At 45.5% G+C, this 17,329-nt stretch overlaps 1 protein-coding gene across 1 annotated transcript in view; it reads left to right on the forward strand.

The window, feature by feature from the left end:
* The first annotated feature begins 4,960 nt into the window (after window positions 1–4,960).
* Window positions 4,961–17,329, forward strand: part of LOC144510226 (paired box protein Pax-8-like) — a 79,618-nt gene continuing 67,249 nt past the window's right edge. Inside the window, exons 1-2 of the mRNA XM_078239720.1 lie at window positions 4,961–5,000; window positions 8,779–8,940. Coding sequence (XP_078095846.1) covers window positions 4,961–5,000; window positions 8,779–8,940 — 202 coding nt within the window. The remainder of the gene's footprint in view (window positions 5,001–8,778; window positions 8,941–17,329) is intronic.

Consider the following 17,329-nt stretch of genomic DNA (forward strand, 5'->3'; position numbering starts at 1 on the left):
CCTTCACTGCAAGGAGCTGTGATTTAAAGTGTCTTGCGAATGAGCAGTCCAGCGGCGCGGCGCAGAATGGGGCATGCTTTATGGCCTGTGAAAAAAAATAGTCATTTCAGTTAGAATTTCAGAACCCCCCCCCCCCCCACAACCCGCCCCGACCCCCCAAAAACTGCTACAAAGAAAAAGGTGATCAGTAACTGCCGTTCGGGTTCTTTATTGGTGACCCGGTGGTATTTAGCTCTGCCTGCGACGAGGAGGAATGATATTAATGATATTTCACTCGTATTTTCCATTGGGAAAGTTAGATTATTTTAGGTGAGATGCAGGATAAGATTAACCTGATATTCGGTGTGATTGTATCGAATATCCAGTAGATTGTATCTAATATCCAGTGGATTGTATCTAATATCCAGTGTGTGATTGTACCTGATAGCCAGTGTGCGATTGTACCTGATAGCCAGTGTGTGGGTTTATCTGATAGCCAGTGTGTGATTGTATCTGATAGCCAGTGTGTGGGTGTATCTGATAGCCAGTGTGTGATTGTATCTGATAGCCAGTGTGTGGGTGTATCTGATAGCCAGTGTGTGATTGTATCTGATAGCCAGTGTGTGATTGTATCTGATAGCCAGTGTGTGATTGTATCTGATAGCCAGTGTGTGATTGTATCTGATAGCCAGTGTGTGATTGTATCTGTTAGCCAGTATGTGGGTGTATCTGATATCCAGTGTGTGGGCGTATCCAAAATCCAGTGTGTGGGTGTATCTGATACCCAGTGTGTGGCTGTATCTGATATCCAGTGTGTGGACATATCTGATATCCAGTGTGTGACTGTATCTGACAGCCAGTGTGTAATTGTATCTGATATCCAGTGTGTGGGAGTCTCTGATATCCAGTGTGTGATTGTATCCGATAGCCAGTGTGTGGGTGTGTCTGATATCCAGTGTGTGGGTGTATTTGATACCCAGTTTGTGATTGTATCTGATATCCTGTGTGTGATTGAATCTAATATCCAGTGTGTGATTGTATCTGATACCCAGTGGATTGAATCTAATATCCAGTGTGTGATTGTATCTGATACCCAGTGGATTGAATCTAATATCCAGTGTGTGATTGTATCTGATACCCAGTGGATTGAATCTAATATCCAGTGTGTGATTGTATCTGATACCCAATGGATTGAATCTAATATTCAGTGTGTGATTGTATCTAATATCCAGTGTGTGATTGCATCTGATATCCAGTGTGTGATTGTACCTGATATCCAGTGGATTGTATCAATTATCCAGTGGATTGTATCAAATATCCAGTGGATTGTATCAAATATCCAGTGTGTGATTGTATCTGATACCCAGTGGATTGTATCTGATATCCAGTCTGTGATTGTATCGAATATCCAGTGCGTGATTGTATCTGATATCCAGTGTGTGATTGTATCTAATATCCAGTGCGTGATTGTATCTAATATCCAGTGCGTGATTGTATCTGATATCCAGTGTGTGATTGTATCTGATATCCAGTGTGTGATTGTATCTGATATCCGGTGTGTGATTGTATCTGATATCCAGTGTGTGATTGTATCTGACTCTGATGCAACTGTGTGATCATTATTGAGATTGAGATACAGGGAGAGGTTGTCTTTTAAAATCAATGTGTCATATTTTAAATGATGTCCAGTCAGTAACGATTTGATTACAGTCACGCTTAAGAGTGTGACCCTGACATTTGCTTTATTACAAGCAGATGCAGAGTGACATTGACTGCAGCACAACATTGCATTCACTTTATTACAGGCAGGTACAGAGTGAGATTGACCAGCACAAATGTGTAATAATTTTATTACAAGCAAACTCAGATTTACTGGTACAAGTGTGTAATAATTTTATTGCCGGCAAGTACAGAGTGAGTTTGGCTCTAGTACTAGTGTGTAACGATATAATTACTCGGGTGGGGAGTAAGATTGACTGGTGCAAGTCTGGAGTATTGTTATCAGTCAGGTATAGCAACAATCTGGCAATCGAGTTCGGTAGAATGGTTCTGCCTGTACTTTTTTTTGCAGCCAGATGTATGGTTTACAAAGAGCAAGGAAGTGCTGAGCCGGCGCTTGGGGAATTCCACCCTCTCTCATAACTCGGGAGCTGAACTCACGGGTAGAAAGGCAGGACTAAAGCGTAAGGGAGCTTCAAATAATATCCAACACATGGTGTTTGGTTAGTGAAACTCACAAGCGTTGAATTTCAGCTTGGACCCTGTGTATATCTATGTGGGGGGTCCTTCAACTGGAACCACAAATGAAATTAGTGTCTTTTTTAAAAAAATAGTCTTTCCATACTGCGTGGACACTTTTCCACATCAAGCCCCTGTTTGGACAATTGAACGAAATCTATGTCTCGTTAAGAGGCAGTTTGCGTTCACACACTTTGCTTAACCCTTGCTGAAATGGGGTGAGATTACAGAAAGGACTTTCCTCTCTCTCTCCCTCGTTTGATCTGCTTTTGATTTGCCGTGGGTGGGGAAGTGAAATTTTGTATTTCACGATATCAAAAGGGGGGGGGGGGGGGTGTGAAATTCTCAAAAAAAACCAAGTGAGTTTAGCAGGAGGTTGGGGTGAGATGCCGTACTCATTTTAGCACAGGTACAGCAAGTGTAGGTTGGAAAAGGACTTCCTTCCATTACATAAATTTCACATTCGTTTTGTGGTTTTTAATATATATTAAATTAATATTTTAATATATATATTTTAAAAATAAGATAAAATGATTCCACAGCCCGCCAACAGATCAGTAAAATTCTGTATACATTAACAAATGAAGACAATTTCGAGTGAGACTTAAGGCAGGCTTTGTTGATTTGATTTATTATTGTCACATGTACCAGCATAAATAACAAAATCGTGGATTAATGTAACATTTATTAACGCAGCCGACATATTCATTTAAATAAATAAATAACCGAGGAACGAAAGAATTACTTGTAGAGTTCTGGAGGCCACTGCCGACAATTTGTAAGGCAGTTAACAGGTCGGAACTGGAGTGGAACAGAGAGGTCTGTAAATTTGACCGCACTCAAAATAATGCTTCGACTTTCCTATGGAGCTGATATATATATATATATTTTGAATGGATGTAACAGTAAGTGACAAATTATTGCCATCCCCGTGCCCTCAATTTCTTTGAGAAATCCGCAATGGATTCAAACAACAACAGAGGAAAAATTAGACCACAAGTCCATCTTCGAAAGAGTGAAACAGGGCTGCCAGTTCTGCTCCCTCAACGTTAAACTCTTCAATAACACGGAAGTGTGCGTTGTAAGATTATTTGAGGGGCAGGCGGTTGGTATTTAGAGCAGAATAAATGATGGGCAGAGGGAGGAGGGGGGTGGAAACGAAAGCTACGGGTTAGAAATATCAGCATAATTTAATTTGTTGAATTTGGATGAAGCTAAACTAATCTCACAAGAGGCTGAATTAGTAGTGTTACACTAATCCATGCCTTTCCAAAAAGCCAACCTTAAATCTCATTCGAGTTTGTTTTTATTTATATATACAGAATTGTACTGATCTGTGCATTGAAATCATGTTATCTTGTAACGAATGTAAGTGTGATATTAACATTGGGGTATACCGGATTCTAAAGTGTCAAAAGTGTTGAGTAGAGTGAATCGAAATGGAGCACTGGATACATTCAAAGTGCATTTATTAGTGTCACAAGTAGGCTTTTACATTAACACTGCGAATTGAGTTAGTGTGAAAATTACTGTGGGAGCAGTGGGAACCTCACTCCGTGAAAGTGGTTGTATCACAGGCGGCGTCCGGTGTGAAAAAAGGGGTGGATTCCAAAACCCTTCCTCGCCTGCTTCCTTCTGTGGAATTTAACATCGGTAATAGACGGATGGGCGAAATCTGCCGCTGTCCCAAACACGGTCAGCGGTGTAAACGGTCGGGCATCAATAGAAGGATCTGGATTCATTCTAAAACGTTTTGCAGTTAGTTTTCGGAAGACACTAATTCTGCTTTGGGGATTTAGCTGTGAGAATTGTCGGAATTTTGTTCCGTCAGCTGTAATTAAACACAAGAGTTAGGGGATTTTCACAGTAACTTCATTGCAGCCGACTTGTGACTAATAAATAAACAAACTTTTTTAAAGTCAGCAAACTCAGACCCTCTCAATCAGATCATAGCTAATCTTTTTTCATTATTATTTATTTGTCACAAGTAGTCTCACATTAACACAGCAGTAAAGTTACTGTGAAAATCCCCTAGTCTCACCACACACCTGCTCAGGTACGCTGAGGGAGAATTTAGCACCGAACCAGCAGGTCTTTCGGACAGTGGGAGGAAACCGGAGCACCCGGAGGAAACCCACGCAGACCCGGGGAGAACGTGCAGACAGTGACCCAAGCCGGGAATCGAACCCAGGTCCCTGGCACCGTGAGGCAGCAGTGCTGACCACAGTGCCACCGTGCCGCCCCGGTTTCCAATTCACCTCCCCCACCTGTTCCCCATATCCCTTTTTCTTTTTTCGAAATATATCTATTTCCCTCTTGAAGCTATTCAATGATTAATGCTCATTTTAAGTGTGCTCCCCCCTCCCCCTCCCCCTCCCCCGATAACACACGGTTGCAAATGCTAAAGGGGGAAAAATGAATTGAGTGACATTGGTTGAATCAGATTTGGGGATGGAGGGGGAGAATGTGGATTGTTCTATCTATGAGATACCTGACAGTGGCAAACTCTACCCGTGGTGTGTGTGTTAGCTGATTGTAACTAGCAAGAAAGTGTCTAGTGCTGTATCAGAACTCTTGTTCTAAGCAGGCAATTTCATATATTTCCAGATAACACACATATAAACGACATATGTACAAATAAAACACACATATATAAAATATATGCAACCTCTTGCTTACGAAAGGGGACTGTCAATTCACTAATTCACCCCCAAGTTTGATTCCAAACGCAAATTGGGTTACAATGGGTGGTTTGAAGCTGATCATTTTGTACTCTTCTGGAGGTAATGCAGTCAAATCTACATCGGGGCTAATGTCTACTATTATGCAGTTCCAGGAAGGGTTTTTTTTGTTTGAGAGCGTTTCAATATTTGCACCAAGACACACACATTTTAATAGTGACATCTCGCTGTCTAATAAAAGAAAGCAGCGATAAGCAGATCCCAAGCAAAAATAAAAGGAGTTTTTTTCGTTTTAAATTTTAGCAATTGGAAATAAATTAATAGATGCTGGAAGAGATCAGATGGTTAGGGAAGGAGGTCAGATGGGTTTTATATTTCTAGGGTTTTGAGTTAGGGAACTAACTGGAAGTATTGTCAGCATTTAGTGAGGTGCTATTTATTATTGGACGCTGGTCATTTTTAAAGTGGAGGATGTTCCGGTTCTCTGTGAGTAGGTTTCAATGATGTGGAGGTGCCGGCGTTGGACTGGGGTGGGCACAGTAAGAAGTCTCACAACACCAGGTTAAAGTCCAACAGGTTTATTTGGTAGCACAAGCCACAAACTGGTTTCAATCCAGATAACACAGAGTCTGTGGAAAGCAACAAGTCTGGGCTGCTCTGCGGGAGCACCAGCTTCCTTGGGATTCTTGCTGGGCAGTCATAGAATGAGGCAGGTGGCACAGTGGTTAGCACTGCTGCCTCACAATACAAGGGACCGTGGTTCGATTCCCAGCTTAGGTGACTGTCTGTATGGAGTCTGCATGTTGTCCCCGTGTCTGCGTGGGTTTCCTCTGGGTGCTCCAATTTCCTCCCACAGTCTGAAAGACGACCTGGTTAGATACTAAATTCTGCCTCAGTGTAACTGAACAGGTGCCGGAGTGTGGCGACTAGGGGATTTTCACAGTAACTTTGTTGCAGTGTTAATGTAAGCCTACACGTGACTAATAAATAAACTTTACTTCACTTATGCTACAGAGCAGAAGGAAACCATTTGGCCCACCGAGTCTGCACAATCCAACCCAGTCCCTATCCCCATAACCCCATGCATTTACCCAGCTAGTCCCCCTGGCACTCAGAGGCAATTTAGCATGGCCAATCCATCTAACCGGCACATCTTTAGACATTAAGCGGCAATGTAGCATGGCCAATCCACCTAACCCGCACATCTTTGGACACTAAGGGGCAATTTAGCTTGGCCAATCCACCTAACCCACACATCTTTGGACACTAAGGGACAATTTAGCATGGCCAATCCACCTAACCCACACATCTTTGGACACTAAGGGACAATTTAGCATGGCCAATCCACCTAACCCACACATCTTTGGACACTAAGGGACAATTTAGCATGGCCAATCCACCTAACCCCCACATCTTTGGACACTAAGGGACAATTTAGCATGGCCAATCCACCTAACCCACACATCTTTGGACACTAAGGGACAATTTAGCATGGCCAATCCACCTAACCCACACATCTTTGGGCACCAAGGGGCAATTTAGCATGTCCAATCCATCTAACCCACACATTTTTCGGACTTGGGAGGAAACCGGAGCACCCGGAGGAAACCCACGCAGACACAGGGGAGAATGTGCAGACGCAGTACTGACAGTGACCCAAGCCAGGAATCGAACCCAGGTCCCCAACGCTTTGAGGCAGCAGTGCTAACCATTGTGCCACCGTGCTGCCGAGACACATACCCGCTCTCTCCCAAGAATCCGGTCAGGTTACCAAATATTCTCAGACATTCCTTTGAAAGCAAGTATTCTGGCTATTAAGGAGAATTCGTACACCTTTATTGCATGTTTCGATGGTCTAGTGGTATTATCACGAGACTATTAATCCAGGAACTCAGCTAGTGTTCTGGGGACCCTGGGTTCGAATCCCACCACGGCAGCTGGTGGAATTTGAATTCAATTTAAAAAATCTGGAATTAAGAATCTACTGATGACCATGAAACCATTGTCAGAAAAACCCATTTGGTTCACTAGTGTACTTAGGGAAGGAAATCTGCCGTCCTTACCTGGTCTGGCCTACATGTGACTCCAGAGCCACAGCAATGTGGTTGACTCTCAACTGCCCTCGGGCAACTAAGGATGGGCAATAAATGCTGGCCCAGCCAGCGACGCCCGTGTCCCACAAATGAATATAAAAATGTTGAGATGGTATTAAAATTGAACGTTTAAAAATTGAATGTATGCAACAGTTGAAAATAGCAAGGGGCAGTACAAGTTTATTCATTAGTGTCATAAATAGGCTTACATTAACACTGCAATGAAGTTACTGTGAAAATCCCCTAGTCGCCACACTCCGGCACCTGTTCAGTTTCACTGAGGGAGAATTTATGTCTACACACAGGAGTATGTTTTTTATGGGGAAGGGTGGCATGGTGGCACAGAGCAGCACGGTGGCACAGTGGTTAGCACTGCCGCCTCACAGCGCCAGGGCTCTGGGTTCGATTCCCGCCTTGGGTCACTGTCTGCGCGGAGTCTGCGCGTTTTCCCTGTGTCTGCGTGGGTTTCCTCTGGGTGCTCCGGTTTCCTCCCACATCCGAAAGACGTGCTGGTTAGGTGCTAAATTATCCCTCAGTGTAACCCAAACAGGCACTGGAGTGTGGCGACTAGGAGATTTTCACAGTAACTTCATTGCAGTGTTAATGTAAGCTGTCTTGTGACAAATGAATAAACTTTAAACTAGGAAGCTTTTATCGCACTAAGTTTATTTAAGAATACAGTTAAAATATAACAAAAACACAGGAAGTTCATTGCAGTGTTAAAGTAAGCCTACTTTTAAAGTTTTTTAATTAGTGTCACAAGGAGGCTTACATTAACACTGCAATAAAGTTCCTGTGTTTTTGTTATATTTTAAGTGTATTTTTAAATAAACTATATGTAATAAAAGCTTCCTAGTCTAAAGTTTATTTATTTGTCACAAGTCAGCTTACTTTAACACTGCAATGAAGTTACTGTGAAAATCCCCTAGTCGCCACACTCTGGCGCCTGTTCGGGTTACACTGAGGGAGAATTTAGCACCTAACCAGCACGTCTTTCAGACAGTGGGAGGAAACCGGAGCACCCGGAGGAAACCCATGAAAACACAGGGAAGAATGTGGAGACTACGCACAGACAGTGACTTCAAGCCGGGGATTGAACCTGGGTCCCTGGCGCTGTGAGGCAGCAGTGCAAACCACCGTGCTGCTGCCGCACTTGTGACACAAATAAATAAACTTGAAACTTGAAATGTGTTGGCAAAATGCAAACTCGGAGGGCTAACCTGGGGAGTTGGATATTGTACATTGACAGTCTCCTCTGTGTTGAGTTTATTGAATGGTCACAGATGCACGGGTAGCATGGTGGCACAGTGGTTGGCACTGCTGCCTCACAGCGCCAGGGACCCGGGTTCGATTCCGGCCTTGGATGACTATCTGTGTGGAGTTTGCACGTTCTCCCCGTGTCTGCGTGGGTTTCCTTCCACAGTCCGAAAAGCGTGCTGGTTTGGTGCTAAATTCTCCCTCAGTGTAACCCGAACAGAGTGGCGACTAGGGGGATTTTCACAGTAACTCCATTGCGGTGTTAACGTAAGCCTACTTATGACACTAATAAATAAACTTTAACTGTATGCAGCAAGGGACAGGATGAGTTGGACGAAACAGATGGGGCAGGTGGAAGGGGCGTGGAACAAGTTTGTTGAGTGCTGGTGGTTAGTTCTGGGCTTTATACCCAGGGGAATCTCGCTGTCTCTATTCAAGGCCGATTGTGCTTTAACCAGCCCCCTCACCGTCCCCCGTCCCCCACCCCCCTGGGGCTCTGGTTGTCTTTGCGAGTCCTCTGATTACTCAAGCTTGCGACGGGACAAGAGACAAGGAAGCAGGGTCATGCCAAGCCTTTTATACTTCTTTTAATTTCCGCCTGGCCCGATTGAAATGGAAATCAGGCGAGAATGGGTTAACCGAGGCAGCGGAGGTGGCGTCCAGTGAAGCGGACAGGGAGCAAATCTATCAAAGTGAGAGTAATTAGAGAGAGAGAGAGAGAGAGGGGGGGTTGTGAGTAGATAGAAACAGAGCCGTAGCGACAGATTTGGAGGAAAAGGGAGGCAGAGGAATGGATATAGAGAGAGCTAATACACAGAGGAAAGGCACAGAGGCTTACAGGGAGTGAATGGATCAATAAAGGTGTCAGGTAAAGACAAAAAAAACCATAGAATAACAGAATCTCTCCAGTGCAAAAGGAGGCCATTCAGCCAGCGAGTCTACACTGACTCTCTCTGACAAAGTATCTAACTCAGAGCTTTTCCCCCACACTCTCCCCATAACCCCACACATTTGTGCACGGATAATCCATCTAATCTACACAAGGGGCAATTTATCCCAGCCAATTCCTCTAACCTGCACATCTTTGGACACTAAGGGGCAATTTAGCATGGCCAATCCACCTAACCCCCACATCTTTGGACACTAAGGGACAATTTACCATGGCCAATCCACATAACCTACACATCTTTGGACACTAAGGGCAATTTAGCATGGCCAATCCACCTAACCTGCACATCTTTGGACACTAAGGGGCAATTTAGCATGGCCAATCCATCTAACCTGCACATCTTTGGACACTAAGGGCAATTTAGCATGGCCAATCCACCTAACCTGCACATCTTTGGACACTAAGGGCAATTTAGCATGGCCAATCCACCTAACCTACACATCTTTGGACATTAAGGGCAATTTAGCATGGCCAATCCACCTAACCTTTGGACTGTGGGAGTGATTGTGAACTTCCTGGGAAGGTGACAGAGTGACTAAGGCGATGGACGGCTAATCCATTTAGGGGCGGCACAGTGGTTAGCACTGCTGCCTCACAGCGCCAGGGTCCCGGGTTCGATTCCCGGCTTGGGTCACTGACTGTGTGGAGTTTGCACGTTCTCCCCGTGTCTGCGTGAATTTCTTCTGAATGCTCCGGTTTCCTCCCACAGTCCAAAGATGTATGGGTTAGGTGGATTGGCCATGCTAAATTTCCCCTTAGTGTCCCGGGATGCGTACATGAGAGGGATTAGGGGGTAACTGTGCTGGGTTGTGGGAATAGGGCTTGGGGTGGAATTGTAGTTGATGCAGACTTGATGGGCTGAATGGCCTCCTTCTGCACTGTAGGATTCTATGTTTCTATGTTTTCTATGAAACCGGAGCACCCGGAGGAAACCCACGCAGACACGGGGAGAACGTACAGACTCCACACAGACAGTGACCTGAGGCTGGTTTCAAACCTGGGTCCCTGGCGCTGTGAGGCAGCAGTGCCAACCACTGTGCCACCCTGCTTTTTCACCCAGAGAGCAGTGGGACTCTGGACCCGGTGCCCGAAAGGGTGGCAGAAATGGGAACCCGCAGGACATCCAAGAATCATTGAGATGGGAAAGTGGCAGAATGTGTTGACGGCGAAAGCATCAACACTCTCTGAACTCAAAACATAAGATCAAGTCGCAGAGTGGCCATGAGTAGGGAGGGGACTGGGAGTAAAAGATCGAATTGGAGGATGGAGGTTAGAATCATTGAATCCCTACAGTGCAGAAGGAGGCCATTCAGCCCATCGAATCTGCACAATCCCACCCAGGCCCTATCCCCATAACCCCATGCATTTACCCTAGCTAATCCCCCTGACACTAAGGGACAATTTAGCATGGCCAATCCACCTAACCCGTCCATCTTTGGACACTAAGGGACAATTTAGCATGGCCAATCCCCCTAACCTGTGCATCTTTGGACACTAAGGGGAAATTTAGCATGGCCAATCCACCTAACCCGCATGTCTTTGGCCTATGGGAGGAAACCAGAGCACCCGGAGGAAATCCACGCAGACACGGGGAGAACGTGCAGACTCCGCACAGATAGTGACCCGAGCCAGGAATCAAACCCGGGTCCCTGGCGCTGTGAGGCAGCAGTGCTAACCACTGTGCCACCGTGCCCCCCTAATATCTTTATTTTGAAGCCGTTACGATTGTGTTTGCGTGACTATTAATGGAGCGCGAGCCAATCGTCGTAAGCTAACTGGAACAGTTTGTTAACACGTCTTTATCCCAGCACAGTCAGCACACAACTGGCTCCACCCAGGGTGGAGCTTGAGTCCTGGGTCAGCTGACCCATTCCCTTAAAGGGGCATGCCCCAACATATGTAGCAGTTACCTGCTGTTTAATATTCTGAGTTCTTTTTATAACTTTAACGATCTTATCAACCTTTGGAAAATAATCTCTCAGACATTCTAGACTGGACAGAAAGGCTAGTCATGTCACAAATCAATTCCAGCCTCCCGGACTACCTGGATCCACTACAGTTTGCCTACCGCCGCAACAGGTCCACAGCAAACACCATATCCCTGGCCCTGCACTCAACCTTGGAACACCTAGATAACAAGGACACCTATGTCAGACTCCTATTTATCGACTGCAGCTCAGCCTTCAACACTGTTATTCCCATGAAACTCATCTCCAAACTCCGTGGCCTGGGCCTCGGCACCTCCCTCTGCAACTGGATCCTGAACTTCCGAACACACAGACCACAATCAGTAAGGATAGGCAACAACACCTCCTCCACGATCAACACCGGTGCCCCACAAGGCTGTGTTCTCAGCCCCCTACTATACTCCTTATGCACCTGTGACTGTGTGGCCAAATTCCCCTCCAATTCGATTTTCAAGTTTGCTGATGACACCAGCGCAGTGGGTCGGATCTCAGACAGTGACGAGACAGAGTACAGGACAGAATTAGTCAGAGTTGTGTCTTGTGGCGTTTCTCCACACGACTTCAGTGTCATTTTATTTGCGTCTTGGGTATTTGAAATATAGTGTTTTTACAGCACGGCCAAATGTGATCACTACCTCCTCTAGAGTTGATTATGGAGTTCAAATCAATGTTGGGATTGTTGATGGTTGGCAAGGCAACTCACGCACACACTTACTTGCAAACAGTCTCTTACCATGACAACATAGAAACATAGAAACTAGAAGCAGGAGGAGGCCATTCAGCCCTTCGAGCCTGCTTTACCATTTATAGTGATCGTGGCTCATCATTGAATTCAATATCCTGATATCTTGCGCACTATACAGACAAAGCATACCATTCATAGAATACATAGAGGGAAGGAAAGTTTGAAGTTTACTTTTTTTAAAGTTTATTTACTCGTGTCACAAGTAGGCTCACATTAACACTGCAATGAAGTTCCTGTGAGAATCCCTAGTCGCCACACTCCGTCGCCTGTTCGGGTTACACTGAGGGAGAATTTAATACCTAACCAGCACGTCTTTCAGACTGTGGGAGGAAACCGGAGCTCCCGGAGGAAACCCACGCAGACATGGGGAGAATGTGTAGATTCCGCACAGACAGTGACCCAAGCCGGGAATCGAACCCAGGTCCCTGGTGCTGTGAGGCAGCAGTGCTGACCACTGTGCTACCGTGCCTTCCCCTTTAACCTGTCTATATCCCTCTGTAGACTCTCTGTGTCCACCTCACCACTCACCTTCCCAGTTATTTTGTCTCATCTACAAACTTGGCTGTCGTACATTCATTTCTCTTGTCCAAATCATTCATATCCATTGTAAATAATTATCGCCCCAGAATCGATCCCTGATCCACTCACTTAACCTGTCTAGATCCTGTCTAGATCATGTCTAGATCCCTCTGCGGACTCTTTGGCTGGGATTTCCCGGCCTCGCTCGCCCCAAAACCGGAAAATCCTGCCCGACGACATCTATCATTGGGAAAAAGTTAGAGTTCGGTATAAAGGATGGAACAGCAGAGCATTTAGAAAATGCATAATATAATCAGGCAGTCAGCATGGCTTCATTATAGAATGCCCTTGCGTCGTCCGCCCCCAGGCCGTCGGGATGGGAAAATAGCCCATTTTGTGTCACCTTCATCACCTGTCTTCCTTCCTATTTTTGTGTCATCCACAAACTTGACAATAGTACATTCACTTCTCTCACCCACGTCATCATGACGGCACAGTGGTTAGCACTGCTGCCTCACAGAGCCAGGGACCTGGGTTCAATTCCCGTTTGGGTCACTGTCTGTGTGGAGTTTGCACGTTCTCCCCGTGTCTGCGTGGATTTCCTCCGAGTGCTCCGGTTTCCTCCCACACTCCAAAGATTTGGGAGTTGGCCATGCTAAATTGCCCCTTAGTGTCTAAAGATGTGCAGGTTAGATGGATTGGCCATGCTAAATTGCCCCTTGATGTCCAAAGATGTGTAGGTTTGGTGGATTGGCCGTGCTAAATTGCCACTTGATGTCCAAAGATGTGTAGGTTAGGTGGATTGGCCATGCTAAATTGCCCCTTGATGTCCAAAGATGCGTAGGTTAGGTGGATTGGTCATGCTAAATTGCCCCTTAGTGTCTAAAGATGTGCAGGTTAGATGGATTGGCCATGCTAAATTGCCCCTTGATGTCCAAAGATGTGTAGGTTAGGTGGATTGGCCATGCTAAATTGCCCCTTGATGTCCAAAGATGTGTAGGTTAGGTGGATTGGTCATGCTAAATTGCCCCTTAGTGTCTAAAGATGTGCAGGTTAGATGGATTGGCCATGCTAAATTGTCACTTAGTGTCAGGGGGACTAGCTAGGCTAAATGCATGGGGTTATGGGGATAGGATTGTGGTCGGTGCAGCCTTGATGGGCTGAATAACCTCCTTCTGCACTGTAGGGATTCTATGATTCTATATGGTAAATAACTGGGGCCATTGCACTGCTCTCTGGGGCATGCCACTAATTACAGGTTGCCATCCTGAAAATGCTTCTCTGATCCCAATTCTCTGCCTTCTGTTGTTAGCCAATCCTCTATCCATGCTTATATACAACCCCTAACACTTTTATCTTATTCAGTATCCTTTTGGGCCGTACCTTAACAAATGCTTTTTGGAAATCCAAGTATATTACATCTACTGGTCCCCCTTTATCCATCCTAATCATTACACCCACAAAGAAGTCTAATAATTTGCCAGGCATGATTTCCCCTTCTTGAAGGGGTGACATGGTGGCTCAGTGGTTAGCACTGCTGCCTCACAGCACCGGGGACCCGGGTTCGATTCCCGGCTTGGGTCACTGTCTGTGTGGAGTTTGCACATTCTCCCTGTGTCTGTGTGGGTTTCCTCCGCGTGTTCCCCGGTTTGCTCCCTCACTCCAAAGATGAGCGAGTTAGGTTGATTGCTAAATTGATTCTAGTGTCAGGGGATTAGCAGGGTAAATATGTGCGGTTATGGGAATAGAGCTTGGATAGGATTGTGGTCAGTGCAGACTCAATGGGCCGAATGGCCTCCTTCTGCACTGTCGGAATTCTAGGATTATATGCATTCTATAATGAAGCCATGTTGACTGCCTGATTATATTATGCATTTTCTAAATGCTCTGCTGTTCCATCCTTTATACCAAACTCTAACTTTTTCCCAATGATAGATGTTAAGCTTACTGGCCTATCATTACCTGGTTTCTTGACTCTCTCCTTTGGAAAAGGATGAAAGTGAGGTAGAGAGACAGAGTGGCAACGGGAGGGAATTCCAGCCCTTGGGAATGAGGCAATTGATTACAGCTCGGAATGCACAGAAGGTTAGAATTAGAGCAGCACAAACATCTTGGTGGGTTGTTGGGCTGGAGGAGATTCCAAGTGATAGGGAGGTCGAGCACTGGAAAGTTCTGAAAACTATCTGTGTGGAGCATGCACGTTATCCCCGTGTCTGCGTGGGTTTCCTCCGGGTGCTCCGGTTTCCTCGCACACTCCAAAGATGTGCGGGTTAGGCGGATTGGCCATGCTAAATTAACCCTTAGTGTCCAAAAATACGTAGGTTAGGTGGATTGGCCATGGTAAATTGCCTTAGTGTCCAAAGATGTGTAGGTTAGGGGGATTCGCCATGCTAAATTGCCCCTTAGTGTCCAAAGCTGTGTAGGTTGGGTGGATTGGCCATGCTAATTTGCCCCTTAGTGTCCAAAGCTGTGTAGGTTAGGTGGATTGGACATGCTAAATTGCCCCTTAGTGTCCAAAGGTGTGTAGGTTAGGTGGATTGGCCATGTTAAATTGACACTTAGTGTACAAAGATGTGTAGGTTAGGTGGATTGGACATGCTAAATTGCCCCTTAGTGTCCAAAGGTGTGTAGGTTAGGTGGATTGGACATGCTAAATTGTCCCTTAGTGTCCAAAGGTGTGTAGGTTAGGTGGATTGGACATGCTAAATTGCCCCTTAGTGTCCAAAGATGTGTAGGTTAGGTGGATTGGACATGCTAAATTGCCCCTTAGTGTCCAAAGGTGTGTAGGTTAGGTGGATTGGACATGCTAAATTGCCCCTTAGTGTCCAAAGGTGTGTAGGTTAGGTGGATTGGACATGCTAAATTGCCCCTTAGTGTCCAAAGGTGTGTAGGTTAGGTGGATTGGCCATGTTAAATTGACACTTAGTGTACAGAGATGTGCAGGTTAGGTGGATTGGACATGCTAAATTGCCCCTTAGTGTCCAAAGGTGTGTAGGTTAGGTGGATTGGACATGCTAAATTGCCCCTTAGTGTCCAAAGATGTGTAGGTTAGGTGGATTGGACATGCTAAATTGCCCCTTAGTGTCCAAAGGTGTGTAGGTTAGGTGGATTGGACATGCTAAATTGCCCCTTAGTGTCCAAAGGTGTGTAGGTTAGGTGGATTGGACATGCTAAATTGCCCCTCTGTGTCCAAAGATGTGTAGGTTAGGTGGTTTGGACATGCTAAATTGCCCCTTAGTGTCCAAAGGTGTGTAGGTTAGGTGGATTGGCCATGCTAAATTGCCCCTTAGTGTCCAAAGGTGTGTAGGTTAGGTGGATTGGACATGCTAAATTGCCCCTTAGTGTCCAAAGGTGTGTAGGTTAGGTGGATTGGCCATGTTAAATTGACACTTAGTGTACAGAGATGTGCAGGTTAGGTGGATTGGACATGCTAAATTGCCCCTTAGTGTCCAAAGGTGTGTAGGTTAGGTGGATTGGACATGCTAAATTGCCCCTTAGTGTCCAAAGATGTGTAGGTTAGGTGGATTGGCCATGCTAAATTGCCCCTTAGTGTCCAAAGATGTGTAGGTTAGGTGGATTGGCCATGCTAAATTGCCCCTTAGTGTCCAAAGATGTGTAGGTTAGGTGGATTGGCCATGCTAAATTGCCCCTTAGTGTCCAAAGATGTGTAGGTTAGGTGGATTGGCCATGTTAAATTGACACTTAGTGTCCAAAGCTAACCTCTGCGTAATCATGCTACCCTGACTTATGTCGTAGTTTTCCATGTTGAGCGTTGCTAAAAGTTTTTGGAAGTCATGGCACTTTGCACAGTTTACTTGGATTGTTATTTCCTCAAAAGGTTAAAGGATCTTTTCCTAAGGGGCATTATGCTTGGTGGGCCGACAGGTCTGTTCTGTACTGACCTGTTCTTTGTTCGAATCCATGCTGTCTGATGGTGTCTGTTACACAAATCGAGCTGTATTCCAGATTTATTAGATCAATTGAAATTCCTCCCGCTGTCATGGTGGGATTCGAACACACGTTCCAGAGAATTAGCCATCATCATCATTACTCCATCATCTCCATTCACCTTTCCTCCTGTTTCTTCCAATGTTGCTGGTGCCCAGTCCTCTGAGTGTCAAAGCTTTACCTCAATTTCTAAACTAAAAACAACTCCTTTCTACATGACGCTGAAAGTTTGATTTGATTTGATTTACTATTGTCACATGTATTGTTACTGTGGGAGGCGAGGGAAGAGATTGCAGAGCCTCTGGCGATGATCTTTGCGTCGTCGATGGAGACGGGAGAGGTGCCGGAGGATTGGAGGATTGCGGATGTGGTTCCGATTTTCAAGAAGGGGAATAGGGATAGCCCAGGAAATTACCGACCGGTGAGTCTAACCTCAGTCGTTGGTAAGCTGTTGGAGAAGATCCTGAGGGACAAGATTTATGAGCATTTCGAGAGGTTTAGTATGCTCAAGAATACTCAGCATGGCTTTGTCAAAGGCAGATCGTGCCTTACAAGCCTGGTGGAGTTCTTCGAAAATGTGACTAAACATATTGACGAAGGGAAAGCGGTAGATGTGGTTTATATGGATTTTAGGAAGGCGTTCGATAAGGTCCCCCATGCAAGGCTTCTAGAAAAAGTGAGAGGGCTTGGGATCCAAGGGGCTGCTGCCCTGTGGATCCAGAACTGGCTTGCCCAAAGGAGGCAGAGAGTGGGTATAGATGGGTCTTTTTCGAAATGGAGGTCGGTCACCAGTGGTGTGGGACCCTTGCTGTTTGTCATTTTCATAAATGACCTGGATGAGGAAGTGGAGGGATGGGTTGGTAAGTTTGCCGACAACACAAAGGTTGGTGGGGTTGTGGATAGTCTGGAGGGATGTCAGTAGTTACAGAGGGACATAAATAGGATGCAAGACT

Source organism: Mustelus asterias, chromosome 22 (genome assembly GCF_964213995.1).
Source record: "Mustelus asterias chromosome 22, sMusAst1.hap1.1, whole genome shotgun sequence".
Taxonomy (NCBI): domain Eukaryota; kingdom Metazoa; phylum Chordata; class Chondrichthyes; order Carcharhiniformes; family Triakidae; genus Mustelus; species Mustelus asterias.